Source organism: Rana temporaria, chromosome 2 (assembly GCF_905171775.1).
Source record: "Rana temporaria chromosome 2, aRanTem1.1, whole genome shotgun sequence".
In the NCBI taxonomy this organism is placed as follows: domain Eukaryota; kingdom Metazoa; phylum Chordata; class Amphibia; order Anura; family Ranidae; genus Rana; species Rana temporaria.
In genome coordinates, this window is record NC_053490.1 from 259973696 (window position 1) to 259993027 (window position 19332).

Below are 19332 nucleotides of genomic sequence, written 5' to 3' on the forward strand. Positions count from 1 at the left end.
AAAGAAAGATTCTTTACTACATCCATTTTATCAAGTAAGCCCATTTACAGCTTTATCTGTGGAGCCATTCATAAACTTACCTCCTCACCGCTTTGATTGATCGCTTCACTTGGCTATTGATAACTTTGTTATTTTTTTTACAAGTGTGTTTATACTTGTATCACTTGGCTTGTGCATATATTTAGTGTTTTGCATTTACATTCACTATTTAAACACTTTTGGATATTAGGTTTTATTAATGTGTTTTATGATTTACTGATCACATAGTTCTGAGCTCCCTGAGCAGAGAGCTGGTGAGTCACTGTCAGACTCACCCCTCCCCACATTGACTGGAGTGCTGGGCTGTGGAGGGGGCAGGAGCAGCTGGCTCAAGCTCTTAGCGTCTTGCCGAGAGGTAGAGCTGGCTGCTGCTCCAAGCATGTGGGAAGATCCCAACCATATGGTCACAATCTTGCCTGAGCTAGCATGGTAACTTAAGTAGGCTATAATCGGGTCATAGGAGTGCAAAAAAAATGCACTCCTGTGATCCACAGGAGAGATACAGTCAAACAAGCTTTGGCTGTACTATTTTAATTGCAATTGTGAAGAATTTTATACAAGAGTAAAATTGTTGCGATAGGACAACTTTTTTTGCAATAATGTGCTCTGATAAACATACCAAAAAAAAAAAAAAGTTTAAGCAATGCCTACAAATCATTCTCCAGCCACTGGAGTTTATTTTTCCTTATGAGTCCCAACATACTATATACATTACCAATGAGTAGGTGAATAATCAAAAAAAAAAACACATACCCTTGTCCGCCATAGCCTCCATAGCTTCCAGGATCTAAAAATACAATTTTAAACAGTACATTAGAAAATGCAAACGTAGAATTACAGAGAATACATACACACATATGGCATTCTTGCTTATTTGCAGGTTCAGAATAGAGAAGTTCCAGGGTACCAGCTGCTGCCCAAAAAAAAAAAAATATATATATATATATATATATATATATATATATATATATATATATATATATATATATATATATATATATATATATATATATATATATATATATATATATATATATATATATCCTGTATCCCATTGTTTTTTTGATCGATATATGTTTATTTCTGACTTGCATTTTGTAATCAAAACATGTATAGCATTGTGCATTTAAAATTAAACTCAACTCTGGTATATGCGTCAACTCAAAAAGTAGCTTTTACTGCTCTAAGCCTCCTCCAAAACTCCAAATTCCTTTTCATTGCTTTAATCAATTTCCCTTTAAAACAAAAAAGTGTCAAACACAAGGCCCAGGGGCCAAATCTAGCGCTCCAGACCCATTTATGTGGCCCTCACACCTCTACTGTAGCTATGGCAACTCCCTCATTATTTCCCTCGCTCAGCAGTTGGCAGCAGAGAAGAAGACAGAACTCCTACAAATCTCTGTGCAGCCACAGCACCCCTTGCACTACTTTGGTCCGATTTTACCCCATTGAATTTAATGGAGGTCACATCCAAACGATGTGCGCTCAGAGGCAATACTAGCAGTGAAAATATATATTGGAGTTCACCATAATAACTGTCAGACACCGGATCTGACAGAACGGCGGGAGTGTTAGTTGGGGGGGGGCGCATTTTTTTTTTCCTCATTAGGTCGACGACATTGTGATTGATGTCGGAGCTACCACGAAGGACATTCTTCATTTTTATCAAAGGACTTGTCAAAAACTGCCTCCTGCTTTTTTTACACTACACTTTTTTGGGGGTCAATGGGTAGCCCATACCCATTCACAAAATGAGAGTGCAGGATCTAGGGGGCCCCCTTTCTAAAAGCGGCTTCCAGATTCCGATAAGCCCCCTGTGCTCACAGACCAGTTTTGGGGAAGGAGGCCCTTGTCCCCATCTTCTGAAAAAGATCACAGGTCCCAGAAGATTTCCCGGCCAATCACAGCGTGCCGCGCGGCTCGCACATGTGCAGTGAAAGCCTGGCTGTGAAGGTATAGCCGGGCACCCATGGTTAGAAGCGGGGCTTTGTGCACCCGCATCGCTGGACCGTGGGACAGGGGAGTGTCCGTTTGTTAAAAGTCAGCAACTCTTTGTAGTTGGAATAGGTGGAACTCCGCTTTAAGCTTTGGCAATTAAAAACGCAAAGCCGATTGGTTTTAATGCAGAAGTGAGCCTGGATTTTGCACTCTCCAGCTTTAGTAAATAAACCCCTATGGGATGTGTTGTAAACAAAGAGCAGCAAACATAACCACAATGAACATTCACTGCTAAAAGTGGGGAGCTCAAGGAGATCTTTACTGTTTTTTTTCTGCATCCATTAAAGAATTGAAAGCGATTGTAAAGTTAGTATTTTTCCTATAAAAAAAAAATAAACAAACATGTTATACTTACCTGCTCTGTTGCAGTGGATTTGCACAAGAGCAGCCCTGATCCTCCTTTTCTGTGGTCCCTCTTCTGTAATCCTGCCCCCCTGTTCAGCTTGCTATGGGGGCACCCGAGCTGTCAGAGCTCCCGTGTCCATTCAGACACAATATAGATATTTGCCAGCACACCATGGATCGACACAAAGTAGCGTCCAAACTGATTTATTGCATGACCGCAACACAAGAAGAGTGCAACGTTTCAGAGTCACGCAGGACCCCTTCGTCAGGCATGTGATCATTCAGACACAATGCCCCGACCCAGCCCCTCACTCCCCAGATTGGCTAGCTGAATTATTGACAGAAGCGGGAGCCAATGGTGGCGAAAATGTATGTATTTTTTCCCCCACAAAGAAAGCTTTCTTTTGGTGGTATTTTGATTTTTTTGCGCTACAAACAAAAACATTTTTGAAACAATTTTTTACTATAATTAAAAAAAAAAAAAAAAAAAAAAAATCAGTTATCACCATATGTTTGAAAATACAAATTTGCAATAAGCGTATGATTGGTATGCGCCAACATTATAGCGTCTACAAATTGAGTGACGTTTATACGGCGATCAGAGCAAAAAAAAAAAGCTACTGGTTACTGTAAAAATGTCATTGGCGGGGAAGGGGTTAACACTAGTGGGCGATCAAGGGGATAACCGTGTTCCAACTGTAGGGGGGTGTACTGACTGGAAGAGAGAGAGACAGTTCCCTGTAGAGCGATCGCGGATGGCCGGCAGACATTGCAGCCACGCAAATTGGCTTTGCACCCCCTAGAGCTTCTTAAAGCGGCTGACATACAAGGACAGCGATTCGCGCAGCTGTGCCAAACTGCCGCAGTGCAACTGTGGCGGCTGGTCAGCAAGTAGTTAAAGCAGTGCTCCATCCATGAGGGCAAGTTCCGCTTTAAGGCCGCTGCCTCCTCCACTCCTGTTTCTGAAGTGGAGCAGATACCCGCTCACCCCACACAATCTTCTGGGACACGCGACAGGTCCCAGAAGATTGCACGGACATTAATGCCGTGACTCGTGCACGTACAGCGGGAACCCGGCTGCGAAAGCCGCAAGCCGTCACAGCCGGGCGCCCACAGTTAAGATGCTGGCTTCAATGGACAGCCGAGGGGAGGTGAACACGCATCAGGTGGGCCCATTGCCGGATCATGGGACAGGCAAGTGGCTGTTTCAGCAGCTACAGTTTGCGACGGTCGACTCGGCCAGTTCAACAAGGTCTGGTTTTTACAGAAGTTGATTTACTTCTGTACAACCAGCTTGTTGGAAAATTTCCGCTCGATCAGTGCCACTGGCTATAGGAAGTCTCCCAGCTGGCAGAATACAAAGGCTTAAAGTGGAGGTTCACCCAAAAACTTAATTTTTAACATTAGATTGATAATCGTTTTGTCAAGGGGAATCGGGTGTTTTTTTTTTTAAATCGAAGCAGTACTTACCGTTTTAGAGAGCGATCTTCTCCACCGCTTCCGGGTATGGGCTGCGGGACTGGGCGTTCCCATTCGATTGACAGGCTTCCGACGGTCGCATACATCGCGTCACGATTTTCCGAAAGTAGCCGAACGTCGGTGCGCAGGCGCCGTATAGAGCGGCACCGACGCTCGGCTTCTTTCGGCTACTCGTGACGCGATGTATACGACGGTCGGAAGCCTGTCAATCAAATAAGAAAGCCCAATCCCGAAGACCATATTTCGGAAGCGGCAGAGAAGATCGCTCTCTAAAACGGTAAGTACGGCTTCGATTTTAAAAAAAAACACCCGATTCCCCTTGACAAAATGAGCCTCAATCTAATGTTAAAAATTGTTTTTCGGGTGAACTCCCGCTTTTAACTGGAGAATTTCCCTATCCACCTCAAATATGTGGATAGGTTAAATTTCCTTTTTTTCCCCCCAATCATCTCGCTGGTTGAACTGGAAACTAAAATGTACTCATGTATGGGCTGCTTTCGTGTAACAAACAAACATCTGCTTCACACACTTTCAAAACTGAATAGTGAACATTACTCATACTTGTAGCAGAGGTTTATCTCACTTCTCATGGGACCATTCATTGATATCAGAAGATTTTTCAGTTATCGGATGAGAAACGCGTTAGATCCATCTTATCATTCAATACATGACTTTGGAGGTGAGGCAGTGGCAGCTGTTTTTTTTTAGGGGGGCTGCAAACAATCCGTCCCCCACCCCCCATTTCGGTGATCCTTCTAATCTATCAATTTGTGCTCTCCGTCAAAAAAGTGCCCGCGCATGTGCAGAATGGAAGGGCACTCCAGCTGATTTGCCGATCAGCTGGAGTGACATTACCATAGTGCATCCACACATCGGAGGGTTTTTTCGACGAGAGATACAATTTCACTGGCTCAATTTAAAAGTTACGCAAAGAGCCGTTCAGATGTCTGAAGTTCTACTGGCAAGTGCCATGAGGTCCAGTCGCCTGAAAAGCGCTTATGATTGTCTTGTGAGTAGGACCATTGCTTTTTATTCTGTTTTAATAATACATTTTAAGTGGTAATGCACAAGGTCGGTGCGCCCTCCTTTCTTTTCAGCCATATGAACACCCTTTGTTCTGTGGAGGGCTGAAAGACTTCTGACTTTGCCGTTAGACTATACTACTGTACCCGGTTTGGCGAAACACCAGAGCGCAGGAGGCTTTGTGTTTAAGAGCAGAGGGACACTATAGATGCCAGATTGTGACTCGCTGTAAACCCATGGCGCAACAGCAAGGCACAATATGACAAATACAGTGTCCCTCCACTGTTTGTATAGCTTTAAGTTGTGCCAGAGAAATGATATTTCCCATTGAAAAAAGGCTCCTATGATGTGCACATGCACCACGGCAACGTCACTCCAGCTGATCTGGAAATCAGCTGGAGTGCCATTCCGTGCATGCACATATCAACAGAACACCAGTACTTACCACCATCTAGGTACGCAACCCCCATATTGGAATTCATGCATAAGGCATCCTTCAAGGGGAAGGGGGGCGCATAGAAGCACATCCATGATAGCACTTTAAAACTTGGAGCTTTCTATACACTACAAAGGATAGCTATAGCTCCATCAGTTCGCATGAAAAGTTATGTACAGAGTGCAAAGCCTACATGATCACAGGGAAAGTACCCACATATGACAAGCATTTCAACTTTTAGGTTTGTATTGCTGGGCTGTATGTCCCAATGGGCAGATTCCCAATAACTTCCTGTGTGGTTACCAGGACAGATAGAAATACCCACAACAGGGGCACAGCAATAAAGACCCAAAACACATGCCAAAGGAAAAATAAATACAATTCAATAGACTAGAGTTGAGGTTTAATATGTAAACATATAATGGAGAGGTGCTTTTCCTACATTATAAAAGCCTCCATGTGAAGGGAAGCATTGCCCTGTGACTGACGGAGTACGCAACCTCCACAGACACACATCTATAAACCGAACACGTGCACTGCAGCCATATATACAGAAGACGTCTTGCTGCTGCTCCTCCTCAGCGGCCTCTGTCCGCCCTGCGGCGTCACTCACACCCATCCTAATGGACAACCGGCTTAGCCTGGACACACAGCCCAGACTCCGACACACAGGCAGGGATACAGCCCGAGCTAAAAGACCCCTACCTGACGACATGATGGCGGCAGCCAAATGGATACTCAAGAGCCAAAAAGGAACAGCAGCACAGCTCGCAGGAAGCAGGCGTTCCAAAGCTCGCGAGAGCGCCCCGACGTGCTCACGTAAGGACCGTCACGTACAGGTCCCTCTGCTACAAGTGATATCAGAGCGCGGGAATGTTTGTGTCACGTGCTCCTATTTGTTTCGTACCAGAGAAGGAGGAACTAAGTCATTGGGTGTTGCTACAGCCAAATACAGGAGTGCACGGAGCCTCTTGTGGCTGAGTGATAAAACACAACTATACAGTGGTGAGGTTTTGAAATGACACCCGTCAGAATTGATAACGGAAGTGACGTCCATCGCCGCCATCTTGCTACACCGAACCTCCACAGTAACAATACACCGAGACGAGGACAAGCCGACATCATGTTACACCCACCGGAGTTTTGCATTTCACAATTATTTTTAACAGAAAATAGAGCCAGGGTTGCCGACCGTCAGTAAATTTACAAACAGGTTGTAAAATCCGTAATTTTGGCATCTGTCCATAAATGTCCATTACGGACATACAGACTACACGTCCATGATGGACATTCATGGACAGGTGCAAAAATTACCGATTTTACAAACTGTTTGTAAATTTACTGAAAGTTGGCAACCCTGAATAGAGCGTATAAGGTGAAATACAGGATTTAGAAGTTGGAAGGACTAATTAGATGTTGAATTTTAAAAGCAGCAGCAAACCTGCTGATCTTGCAGGTTTGTTAATGTGACAGAACACCGCTGCGACATTTAAACAGTCCGTTGGATTTCCAACTAGTGTATTTTACAATGTATGCTCCGTTTCCTGTTAAAAATAACTGTGAATCTCTGGTGGGTGTAAAAAGATGTCCGCTTGCCCCCTTCTCTGTGTATCATTACTATGGAGGAGTGCAAGGTGTAGCATGATGGCGGTGATGGGACGTCAATTCCGTTACCAATTCTGACGAGTCGCTTAATTTGAGCACTGACAAGCATTTTACAAGGTGCGATCATTGCTAAAGTTTTTGGGTTTGGCTTGAAGAAAAGATGGAAACCCTAGAATGGCTTTGTACACAGATGTGTATGCAAGGGGCACCCAAAATTGCCAAAAGTAGCACAGGAACTACTTTTTTAAATCGATGTGGCATTGCAAAGTCAGCGTCGCACCAATTTGAGCTGTGCATTTGCCAGCAATAAGGTGTGACTTGTCATGTGATTTAACCTGTTGCATAACAAGTGACTCCAATGTGAACGAGGGCTAAATGTTTATATAGTACACAACCTGTGTATGGCACCTACAGTACAAAAGAACCTCTGTGTAATTTTGAATGTACACTTTAGGCCTGGGTCGCACCTATTCAGGTTGCTGTTAATGCATTTTCCTAATGTGATTTTCATTTTTTTACACGCTTTTACAAGCGGTTGTAAATACATTTTTTTTTAAATAACAATGGGCCAGATCCTCAAAAGAGATACTCCGACTTAAGTGCTGTTCAGTCTGTGTGTAACTTTGGAAACGATCCTCAAAAGGCTTTTTCCAAAGTTACACAGAAGATCCGGCATGTGTAATTGATTTACACTGCCTAATTTTAGGATGCAGTACCGCATCCGCCGCTGGGGGCATTTCGAGTCGAAATGCCGTTGCTAGTATGCAAATTAGCACTTAAGGCGATCCACAAAGCTTTCTAGCTTCTTTTTTGCGCCGTAAGTGTTATTTTGCAAGTGTAAAATTAGGGCTCGTTTTACAAAGTGTAAAGTTAGTCACACCTTGTAAAGGCCCATTGCAGCGACGGCATTTGGTATGCTTTCCCGAGGGAGAACTCCACGTCAATTTGTAAAAAACAAAACCGGCATGGGTTCCCCCCCAGGAGCATACCAGGCCCTTAGGTCTGGTATGGGTTGTAAGGGGACCCCCCCTACGCCGAAAAATTGACGTAGGGGGTCCCCCTACAATCCATACCAGACCCGTATCCAAAGCACGCTACCCGGCCGGCCAGGAAGGGAGTGGGGACGAGCGAGCGCCCCCCCCCCCCTCCTGAGCCGTGCCAGGCCGCGTGCCCTCAACATGGGGGGGTTGGGTGCTCTGGGGCAGGGGGGCGCACTGCGGGCCCCCCCACCTCAGAGCACCCTGTCCCCATGTTGATGAGGACAGGACCTCTTCCCGACAACCCTTGCCATTGGTTGTCGGGGTCTGCGGGCGGAGGCTTATCGGAATCTGGGAGTCCCCTTTAATAAGGGGGCCCCCAGATACCGGCCCCCCACCCTAAGTGAATGGATATGGGGTACATCGTACCCCTATCCATTCACCTGGAGGCAAAAAGTAAAAGTTAATAAACACACAACACAAGGCTTTTTAAAATAGTTTATTATTCTGCTCCGGACGCCCCCCCTGTCTTCGTTATTAGCTCAATTACCAGGGGGGGCTTCTTCTTCCGCTCTCCGGGGGTCTTCTTCCACTCTCCGGGGGTCTTCCGCTCTCCGGGGGGGCTTCTCCGGACTCCGGGGGGGCTTCTTCCATCTTCTCCCCTCTTCCGCTCTTGACTCGGCGAACCCCGGTTCTTCTGCAGCTCTCCGGTGCCTTCTTCTTCAGCGCTGGCTGCCTGCTATGTTTGTGTGTTAGCTCGATTTCAAACAGGCAGCCGGCGCGGTCTTCTGTGACGTCAGGGTCTTCTGGTCTTCTGTTCTTCCGATGTTGCCTCGTCGCCTGTTGTCGCTGTAATGATGGAAGCGCGCCTTGCATCCCATTTATATAGGCATCACCGTCCCATCATGCTCCGGTAGGTACCCACGTGGTGGGTGCCTACCCACGTGCACCCACCACGTGGGTACCTGCCGGAGCATGATGGGACGGTGATGCCTATATAAATGGGATGCAAGGCGCGCTTCCATCATTACAGCGACAACAGGCGACGAGGCAACATCGGAAGAACAGAAGACCAGAAGACCCTGACGTCACAGAAGACCGCGCCGGCTGCCTGTTTGAAATCGAGCTAACACACAAACATAGCAGGCAGCCAGCGCTGAAGAAGAAGGCACCGGAGAGCTGCAGAAGAACCGGGGTTCGCCGAGTCAAGAGCGGAAGAGGGGAGAAGATGGAAGAAGCCCCCCGGAGTCCGGAGAAGCCCCCCCCGGAGTCCGGAGAAGCCCCCCCGGAGAGCGGAAGACCCCCGGAGAGTGGAAGAAGACCCCCGGAGAGCGGAAGAAGAAGCCCCCCCTGGTAATTGAGCTAATAACGAAGACAGGGGGGGCGTCCGGAGCAGAATAATAAACTATTTTAAAAAGCCTTGTGTTGTGTGTTTATTAACTTTTACTTTTTGCCTCCAGGTGAATGGATAGGGGTACGATGTACCCCATATCCATTCACTTAGGGTGGGGGGCCGGTATCTGGGGGCCCCCTTATTAAAGGGGACTCCCAGATTCCGATAAGCCTCCGCCCGCAGACCCCGACAACCAATGGCAAGGGTTGTCGGGAAGAGGTCCTGTCCTCATCAACATGGGGACAGGGTGCTCTGGGGTGGGGGGGCCCGCAGTGCGCCCCCCTGCCCCAGAGCACCCAACCCCCCCATGTTGAGGGCACGCGGCCTGGCACGGCTCAGGAGGGGGGGGCGCTCGCTCGTCCCCACTCCCTTCCTGGCCGGCCGGGTACCGTGCTTTGGATACGGGTCTGGTATGGATTGTAGGGGGACCCCCTACGTCAATTTTTCGGCGTGGGGGGGGTCTCCTTACAACCCATGCCAGACCTAAGGACCTGGTATGCTCCTGGGGGGGGAACCCATGCCGGTTTTTTCTTTGAAAATTGGCATGGAGTTCTCCCTCAGGAATGCATGCCGCTGTCATTTTTTTTTTCCCCGACGCAACTTTAAGCCGTCGCGATCCTCAAAACTCGGCGTAACGTAACTTCGCGCATGCGCAGTACGGCCGACGCGCATGCGCAGTACGGCCGCCGCGGGAGCGCGCCTCATTTAAATGGGACTCGCCCCATTTGAATAGGAACGCCTTGCGCCGGCGGAATTTTAGTTACACAGCCTGAAATTTCTAGATAAGTGCTTTGTGGATCAGGCACTTAGGTAGAAACTTTAAGCCAGTGTAACTTAAATTGGATTTTTTAAGTTACGTCAGGTTTTTGTGGATCTGGCCCAATATGTGTATACTTACCTGCTTGAGCAGCAGCCCAAACCTCCTCTTCCCTGTCCATTGCCCCCATGGGAAGCCACTTCCCATGGGGGCACTCGTGAGTGCTTGTGAGTGAGCCCTGCCGCTGTTTCCATTGACACAGCAGGACTTGGCCTCTCCCCTGTTCCCTCATCACTTGCTTTGATTGACAGCAGTGTTAGCCAATGGCTCCAGGACAGTGCCCCAGCAAAAGAAACGAGACATGAGGGTTAAGAAAAACTGCTGTTAGGAAAACAACATTTGTGTACACAGACAAATTAGCCAGAGGAATCATGCCTGTGGACGGATAGCGGGTGCACATGCACGAGCACACATTGGCGCCAGAAGGGCTATTTAAACTGCTCTAGTGCAGTGTCAGTGCTGTTTGGTCTATTAGGTTCCCTTTGTTCCTGTTGTTCTTCTGTTGCCGACTTGATCCTGTCTCTGCCTGAACCGACCCCTGGCTTGTCTCTGGATTACACTTCTGCCTGCTCCTTCTGCCCATTCACTCTGCTGTCAACAACTCTGACTCCTGACCACTCTCCAACCTGCCTTCTAAATCTGATCTGCCCGCTAGCTGCTGACCTGGACTGCCCGACTCTGCCTTGTGCTTATCCAGCATCTGCACCAGCCTATCTGCATCATTCACTGGCTCCTTCTCCTCCACCAGCTTGTCCAGTCCTTTGAATCCTGCATTTTAGACACACGTCAGCACCTGCCAGCAAGAGACACTCACGCCACCCTGAGCTCTGGCATTCCCTGTCACCAGAGGCGGCTCTAGGCTTTGTAAGGCCTTAGGCAAATGTGAGACATGAGGCCCCACTCACATCCATAATGGGAAAAAAAAAAATTCAAGCGATAAAAATTAACTGTATAAATTGCATATATTAAGAGTTTTACATTTTATGAACTATGAATTCACCATTTATAGAATTTTCTCTAGCCAATTCATTGGGCAAATTAGGTGGCCGCGAGGCCCCTGTGGGGGCGAGGACTAGGGCCGCGTACACACGGTCGATTCATCCGATGAGAATGGTCCGACGGACCATTTTCATCGGTTCACCGCTGAAGCAGACTGATGGCCTGATGTGCATACACACCATCGTTCCAAAAACCGATCGGGTCAGAACGCAGTGACGTAAAACACACGACGTGCTGAAAAAAACGAAGTTCATTGCTTCCAAGCATGCGTGGGTTTTGAACCGATGCTTTTGTGTACTAACCATCGGTTTGGACCTATCGGACAGCGGTCCATCGGTTCGATTTTAAAGAAAGTTCTCTAACTTTTGTCCGGAGGACAAAAGACCGATGGGGCGTACACATAGACGGTTTGGACCGATGAAACTGAATTTCGGTCCGTTTTTTGGACCGATGGTGTGTACGCGGCCTAAGGCGACCGCCTAATTTGCCTAATTAGAGAGCCGCCTCTGCCTGTCACCCTACCAGGGACTCCAGAACCAGGGCTGTAAAACCCCTTTCACACTGAGGCACTTTTTCAGGCATTTTAGTGCTAAGAAATAGTGCCTGTCAAGTGCTTTCACACTGGGGCGGTGTGCTTGCGGGACGTTAGAAAAAGTACTACAAGCAGCATCGTTAGGGCAGTTTGGGAGTGCTGTATACAGCGCTCCCAAAATGCCCCTGCCCATTGCAATGAATGGGCAGCGCTTTCAAAGTGCCTGAAAAGTGCTTTGGAGTCACTGCAACACAGGCCTTTTTAACCCCTTCTTTAGGGTTAAAAGCGCCCGATAGTGGCCGAAAAGTGCCACTTAAACAGCAGTAAAGCAGCAGAGCTTTACCGCTAACGCACGGGTGGCCCCAGAGTGAAAGGGGTCTAAGAGAGGCCTTCCTGAATGCTTCAGGTTCCACCACCAGGTACGTTACAGCTGCAGAGGAAGGTAATAGAGGTTTATGATGCTATTTGTGTTTTTGGGAAGTGTCTGTTGTCATGCAGGAGAAACCAGAAAAAACACAACAGATATACCGGTACATAAAAAATGCAAGCACTGCGTTTCAGCTGCATTTCCATTGAAGTCTATGGAACCTGCTACGGAAAAAAAGTCCCTGACCCTTTCCAAAAAGCGCATCAGTGGAAAACACAGATGCGAATGTGGCCCATAGGAAACCATGTTAAATGGACTGTATTCTAAGCCAAACCAAAATATATATATAACTAGTAAACCTTGCGCTCTGAAAGAAAACAGACTGTCACACTTTTAAAATCCTGAACACAGGATTAGAAATAGTGGAAAAAGATTAAAAAGATGTCTGCTACTTAAAGGAGTTGTAAAGGAAAAATTTTTTTTTGCATAAATGACTGTTTATGTAGAGACATAATAGTTAACTGATTCCTTTTAAAAACGATTAAAAATAGATAAAAATCAATCATATAATGTACCTGTAGTTTCAGTTTCGTTTTTTCATGTTATGCTGCCTCTGTGCTGTACAGAGCCATAGAGAAGTGATGGTTTGGAAAACGAAACTAGAAGCTCACAGTACTGTGGTCATCAGGAAACAGACAACCAGGAAGTGTCCAGAACAGAGCAGAATTACAGCAACATCAGAGCAAAAATGAACAATAAGGACATGAAACCAGGACTGTAGTAAGGTAAAGGAAGCTATTTAGCTAAAAAAAAATCCTTTAGTGACCCTTTAAGAACCAAATATGAAGTGTAAAAAATTCTATTAAGTGAAAAAAGGCTACAAATGTATCAACCTAAAAATAACACATAACAAAATATAGCCAATCAGGCTAAATAAACATAGAAAATAATATATATAGTGTTCCAATCATAAACAAATACAAGGTGCATTTCTTCCAATGTTGAATAACACACAGTCAAATGCTTCAATACTACTTTAGTGAAATAATCGCCTCTTACCAGATATTCAACGTGTTTCCCCGTAAAAGGCGTCATCTGGGGTTGGAGGATCAAAGGCGTCATGATGATCCTCTAACCCCAGTCTATTTCTTTTACGGGGAAAACGCGTTGGGTGGATACAGGAGTTGTGACTTCACTACATTTCAGACCTGCCGGTTTATTCCGCAGTCGGTATCTTTAATGCTTGTTTTTATCCTGTATCTTGTAAGTGCAAAATTTTTCTAAACATCCATTAAATTAGTGTGACAATACTGCACGATGAGTAAAGGTGCTATGAGTAACACAATCTTGCTCATTAGCTGGAACTGTGCATGTATATAATAATAAAGTGCTTGTGAAGTGTTACACCCTCTGTCGGGTGTTACCGTTATGTGCGGATGAAAACAATTCTGATAATAAAAGAATATAGATTTCACAAAATGAAACAAAATAGATTTTTCAGTTAGACCAAGGGTAGGCAACCTGGGGCCCTCCAGCTGTTGCAGAACTACAAGTCCCATCATGCCTGGGAGTAATTGCAACTGCCAGCCTTGCAATGCCTCATGGGAAGTGTAGTTCCACAACAGCTGGAGGGCCCCACATTGCCTACCTCTGAGTTAGACACTCTCCAGCCAGCAGGAATGAATGTTGACCTGGACCTAAACTGCTTCCTTACTAACTTCTAATCTTTTTTAAAACAAAATTAAAACTTTTTTTTCTCTTTTAAATTTTTTAAACATACAAAATGAAAGGAGTTGCGAAGGAATTTTTTTTTTTTTTTTTTGCTGAAATGACTGTTTACAGGGTATAGAGACATAATAGTTAATTGATTCCTTTAAAAATGATTAACGTCTTTACGTTACACCGCCGCAAGTTTTCAGCGCAAGTGCCTGATTCACCAAGCACTTGTGTGTAAACTTACGGCGGTGTAACGTAAAGCCGTCCGGCGCAAGCCCGCCTAATTCAAATGGGGCGTGTACCATTTAAATTAGGCGCGTTCCCGCCCCGAACATTCTGCGCATGCTACGTGTGAAAATTTCCTGACGTGCATTGCGCGAAATGACGTAGCCCGACGTAATGTTTTGGAATGGCGACGTGCGTAACGTATTTTCGTATTCCCGGATGTCTTACACAAAAAAAAAAAATTGAAATTCCACGCGGGAACGACGGCCATACTTTAACATGGGCTGTCTAAAATTAAGCCATGAAAAAACAGGCCTAACTTTGCGACGGGAAAAAACGACTAGCGACGACGTAACGAACGCGCGTACCTTCGTGGATCGCCGTAAAAGCTAATTTGCATACCCGACGCTGGAAAACTACGCAAACTCCACCCAGCGGCGGCCGAAGTATTGCATCCTAAGATCCGAAGGCGTACGAAGCCGTAAGCCTGTCGGATCTTAGCCAAATGCCGTCGTAACTTGTTTTGAGGATTCAAAACAACGCTACGAGGCGGCAAATTTGAAAATACGCCGGAGTATCAGTAGATACGCCGGCGTATTACAACTGTGAATCTGGCCCTTGGTATTTTAATTTTAAAAATGTATTTTTAATATGTATTTTAGTTTTTAAAGTATTTTACATATTGGTATTATTGTTGTATGGTATGTAGTTTTATATTAATATATATATATTCGGTACAGTATATTTTGACCCAGTGCAGTCAGTAACCTGACTGGTTTTCGGCACACAGAGACCACTGACTCTATCATATTGTTGTACTAGACCGCTTCCCATTGCATATAATAGGATGGGCTTTTCTCCCATTAAAATGGTAAATACAGTAGAGCTCTGTGATCTTCACATGTAATATAACATTCCATTTACAGATGGACATTATGGGCATAGTAACCACATCATTGATGGTTTCTGTCATTACACTCGTGGGAAGTGAAAGCATTCCCTCTGCCATCAAATCTATACATGTGTAGCACTATGAGGACTTCGGTCCTCGATATCACATCCAAAATGGGCGCCACAAAAATTTGCGCAGGCGCACAGGGGTCACAATATACTATAAATGAACGTGAAGTGAGGCTAGACGTTACGCTCCAGATGATGTCAGAGTGACGAAACATGTAGGGCGGAGTCTAAGGCCCTGTACACACGATCAGTCCAAACTGATGAAAACGGACTGAAGTTCAGTTTCATCGGTTAACCGATGAAGCTGACTGATGGTCTGATGTGCCTACACACCATCAGTTTAAAAACCGATCGAGTCCAACGCGGTGGCATAAAACACAACGACGTGCTGAAAAAAACAAAGTTCAATGCTTCCAAGCATGCGTCGACTTGATTCTGAGCATGCGCGGGTTTGGAACGGATGCTTTTGCGTACTAACCATCGGTTTTGACCTATCGGTTACCAATCCATCAGTTCAATTTTAAAGCAAGTTCTAAATTTCTGGACCGAAGCATAACGGACTGATGGGGCCCACACGCGGTCGGTTTGGACCGATGAAACTGAACTTCAGTCAGTTTTCATCAGTTTGGACTGATCGTGTGTACAGGGCCTTGGTACGTTGGTACATCACTTTTGGTCACGGCCGCAAACAGTCTTTTCGGCAACAGTGTCCGCATTTTGTTTTGTCTATACATTATATGTAAAATGTGAGTATATTTCCACATATTTAAAAAAAAATAAAATAATAATAATTGTTTCAAAACGGTATTATGCTATGGGCATCCTTCTCTCTCCTGCATAACTAATTTTGGAGGAACGCCAAACACATACAGAGCTGACTATTTTCCAGGGTTGCTACACAGTGGCAAATACTGTGACCGCGCCATATGCCAGAAAACTCTGGTGAGTGCATATATAGAACGAGCACGGATAGTCACGCACATTGCAAGGAGATTCAAATTTGCATTTGGCTCACCAAGCACTGGACTTTATTTATTTATGAGCACAAATCACTATTTGTCATCACCAAAGTGTTAATTTACTTATGTTTGATTATTTAAAAATTGGTTATTATAGATGTGATTTTTACTTATGTAATTTATTTATTTCTGTAATTTATTGAGGTGTACTACAACGTGTCACGTAAGTTAAGGCAGCTGGTTTTGCACTTTTTAAAGAGAACACCTGGATGAGGGCAGAATACACCATTATTACTTCCAATACACTTTTTTGTACATTATTTTGCACTCAAAAGTAAGGCCAACAGTTAGCCGAGGGTGCAAAACACTATCAGCACCTTACAGTGGGGATCGAAAGTTTGGGCACCCCAGGTAAAAATTTGTGTTAATGCGCATAACGAAGCCAAGGGAAGATGGACAAATCTCCAAAAGGCATCAAATTACAGATTAGACATTCTTATAATATGTCAAAAAAAGTTAGATTTTTTTTCCATCATTTACACTTTCAAAATTACAGAAAACAAAAAAATGGCGGCTGCAAAAGTTTGGGCACCCTGCAGAATTTATAGCATGCACTGCCCCCTTTGCAAAGCTGAGACCTGCCAGTGTCATGTTCTCGCACGTGTTCTCAATCATCGTCTGGGAAGACCAGGTGATGTCAATCTCAAATGTTTTATATGCCCAGACTCATCTGACCTTGCCCCAACAATCAGCACCATGGGTTCTTCTAGGCATGTGGTCTAGAAAACTGAAACTGAAAATAGTTGACGCTCACAAAGCTGGAGAAGGCTATAAGAAGATAGCAAAGCGTTTTCAGATGTCAATATCCTCTGTTCGTAATGTAATTAAGAAATGGCAGTCATCAGGAACAGTGGAAGTTAAAGCAAGATCTGGAAGACCAAGAAAAATATCAGACAGAACAGCTTGCAGGATTGTGAGAAAAGCAATTCAAAACCCACGTTTGACTGCACGATCCCTCCAGAAAGATCTGGCAGACACTGGAGTTGTGGTACACTATTCCACTATAAAGAGATACTTGTACAAACATGGTCTTCATGGAAGAGTCATCAGAAGAAAACCTCTTCTACGTCCTCACCACAAAACTCAGCATTTGAACTTTGCAAATGAACATATAGACAAGCCTGATGCATTTTGGAAACAAGTTGTAATCACATACACCCCCTTTTTAATACTGCACGATGAGCCCTTTTCTTGGGAATGTAGGCTATACCAATTCTTAACTAATAAATAATAATACCAAACCAAGACCATCAAAGATGGTGATAAAATGGCCGCGGCACCTTTATTGGTATAAATATAATACAAACATTGTAATATAAAATTAAAATTTATCTTTATTAAATTCCATCAATAAATAAATATTTAAAACTTAAATTATTTTCCAAATATTTCCAAATCTCACTCAGTCTTAGGACTCGAGCGAGTACCATAAATAAAATATTAAACAAAAGTCCCCCCTTGATCCAAGGGTGACAAATCACATAAAAGGTGCTGCGACAGGGTGGGAGGGATGGGGAGCTCTTCAATCTGTAAGGTAAAAGTGACCTGAAACTGCCTTTGCGGGGGGTTTATATACCCCCTGCCGCACGTGTATGAGTCATGCAGTACACGTGATGTTACCGCTCAAAAACACATGTTTCGGGGGCGGCGTGGCTTGGCTATGGAGGAGTGAGGACGTGCATTGCCTCAGCTCCTCGCACACCGCGGCCTTAATCGCAGCACAGAGGGGTGATCCGCTCCCCAATCAGCTCACACGATGTCCCAGGGACGGCGGGCACTCTCACAGCAGGCGAGACCGGAGGGGACCCGACAGGAGCAGCTGGACGCTTTCCGGGGACCGGGCCCAGAAGCCTCCAAGATGGCGCCGACGCCTAAAGCAGCAAAGACATCCAAAGCGGCACAGAAGGCTGCGTTCCAGCAGCAGCAGCAGCAGGAGTTGGCAGACACCCAGATCTCCTCTCCGGAGCTGGTGAGTGACACTGCTCCCCCTCCCTCCCCGGGATCCTCCACCTCCCATGGACAGGGCCCTGACATGGCAGACGTCCTGAATGATGGGGATCTGAAGCGCCATATTTGGTCTCTCCCCACACGTGCTGATTTAGAAAAATTTACTGCCAGGGTGGAGAAGGCCTTTACTGCAGACATAGCACAGCTAAAGGCAGATACTAATCATTTGGGGGCCAGAATGGAGTCAGTGGAACAGAGGCTGGAGGAGGCCTTGCCAGTAATCTCCATGTTACAGGACAGATGCAGTGCCCAGGACCAAAAAATTGAAGCATTACTCTGCCAGCTTGATGATTTTGAAAATCGCAGCAGGAGGGCTAATATTCGCATACGCGGCCTGCCAGAGGCGACTGCCCCCACGACATTGTCCCCACGCTGGAAGATGTATTCAGGGAGATACTGGGCCTACCTGCCACAGCTCCCATTGAGATCGACTGCGCCCACAGGGCCCTTAGACCCCCTTCTCAGGATGTGGATAATCCCAGAGACGTAATTTGCAAGCTCCACAAGTATACCCTGAAGGACAGAATTATGCAGAAGATGCGAGGGAAGCAATACTTTGACTTTGACGGGGCTAAACTCTCCTTTTATCAGGATATTTCGCGGCGCACACTTATGCAGCATAGAGCCCTCCGCCCGCTGCTAGAAGCTATGCAAAAAGCAGGCCTGACCTATCGCTGGGGGTTCCCCTTCTATCTCCAAGCATCCAAAGATGCGCACACTGCCCAACAAGGATGATCTCCCGCATTTTTTGGATACGCTGGGATTGGACCCGGTGGACTTTCCTGACTGGAGGGAAGTGTCTGAGCACCCCCATTTGCAGCCTCCTCAGCCCTGGATGTCGGTCAACCGCAGGAGCCGCAGGCGCGACCGTAGACGCCCCTCTGCTAACCCACTTGGGGGTCCGGACTCCCCGGGGCATTGATGGGTCTGACACTATATGCCCCTTTCTGCTACTCTTTAGTGGCTATTTGCACTCCCCCCTTGCCCTCACTAACTGCTACCTGTGAGCCCCCCATTTTTATGTCTGGACTTTGCGGGGATGTCTGGTTGTGGGTGGGAAGCCTCAGTCATAGCGGCGCAGTGCGCCTTGGTAAGCCTGCAGTAGGGTATGGGGCCACTGTTGATGCCGAGTGTCGGTCCTGGACTCCCTATCCCCGACCCTGGAGACTGGTCCTGATCGGGCCCTGTCCCGTCAGATGATTCCCCTGGCATCCGAGTCCGTGTGTTCTCACGGTGTTAGTTTAACCCTGACTCATTGTTTTTCTTTATATGGTTTTTTCTTTTTATAATCGCATTTTACTGAGCGGATTGCCTCTCCTAATTGAATGTTCTATGTTAGCAAAGCGGTGGTGTGCGGGGACTGACCCTTGCACCCTGCCCTCTCGTGTAGGTCCA

General features: G+C 46.0%; 1 protein-coding gene across 2 annotated transcripts in view; it reads right to left on the bottom strand.

The window, feature by feature from the left end:
• Positions 1 to 6176, bottom strand: part of LOC120926695 (TATA-binding protein-associated factor 2N-like) — a 104525-nt gene extending 98349 nt beyond the window's left edge. The window contains exons 1-2 of one of the 2 annotated variants that reach the window (XM_040336846.1): positions 6026 to 6176; positions 793 to 826 (exon numbers count right to left, since the gene is read on the bottom strand). In XM_040336846.1, coding sequence (XP_040192780.1) covers positions 793 to 826; positions 6026 to 6035 — 44 coding nt within the window. In that variant the 5' untranslated portion in view covers positions 6036 to 6176. The remainder of the gene's footprint in view (positions 1 to 792; positions 827 to 6025) is intronic. The other variant, XM_040336847.1, reaches the window with a different exon arrangement.
• Between the last annotated feature and the right edge of the window lie 13156 nt (positions 6177 to 19332).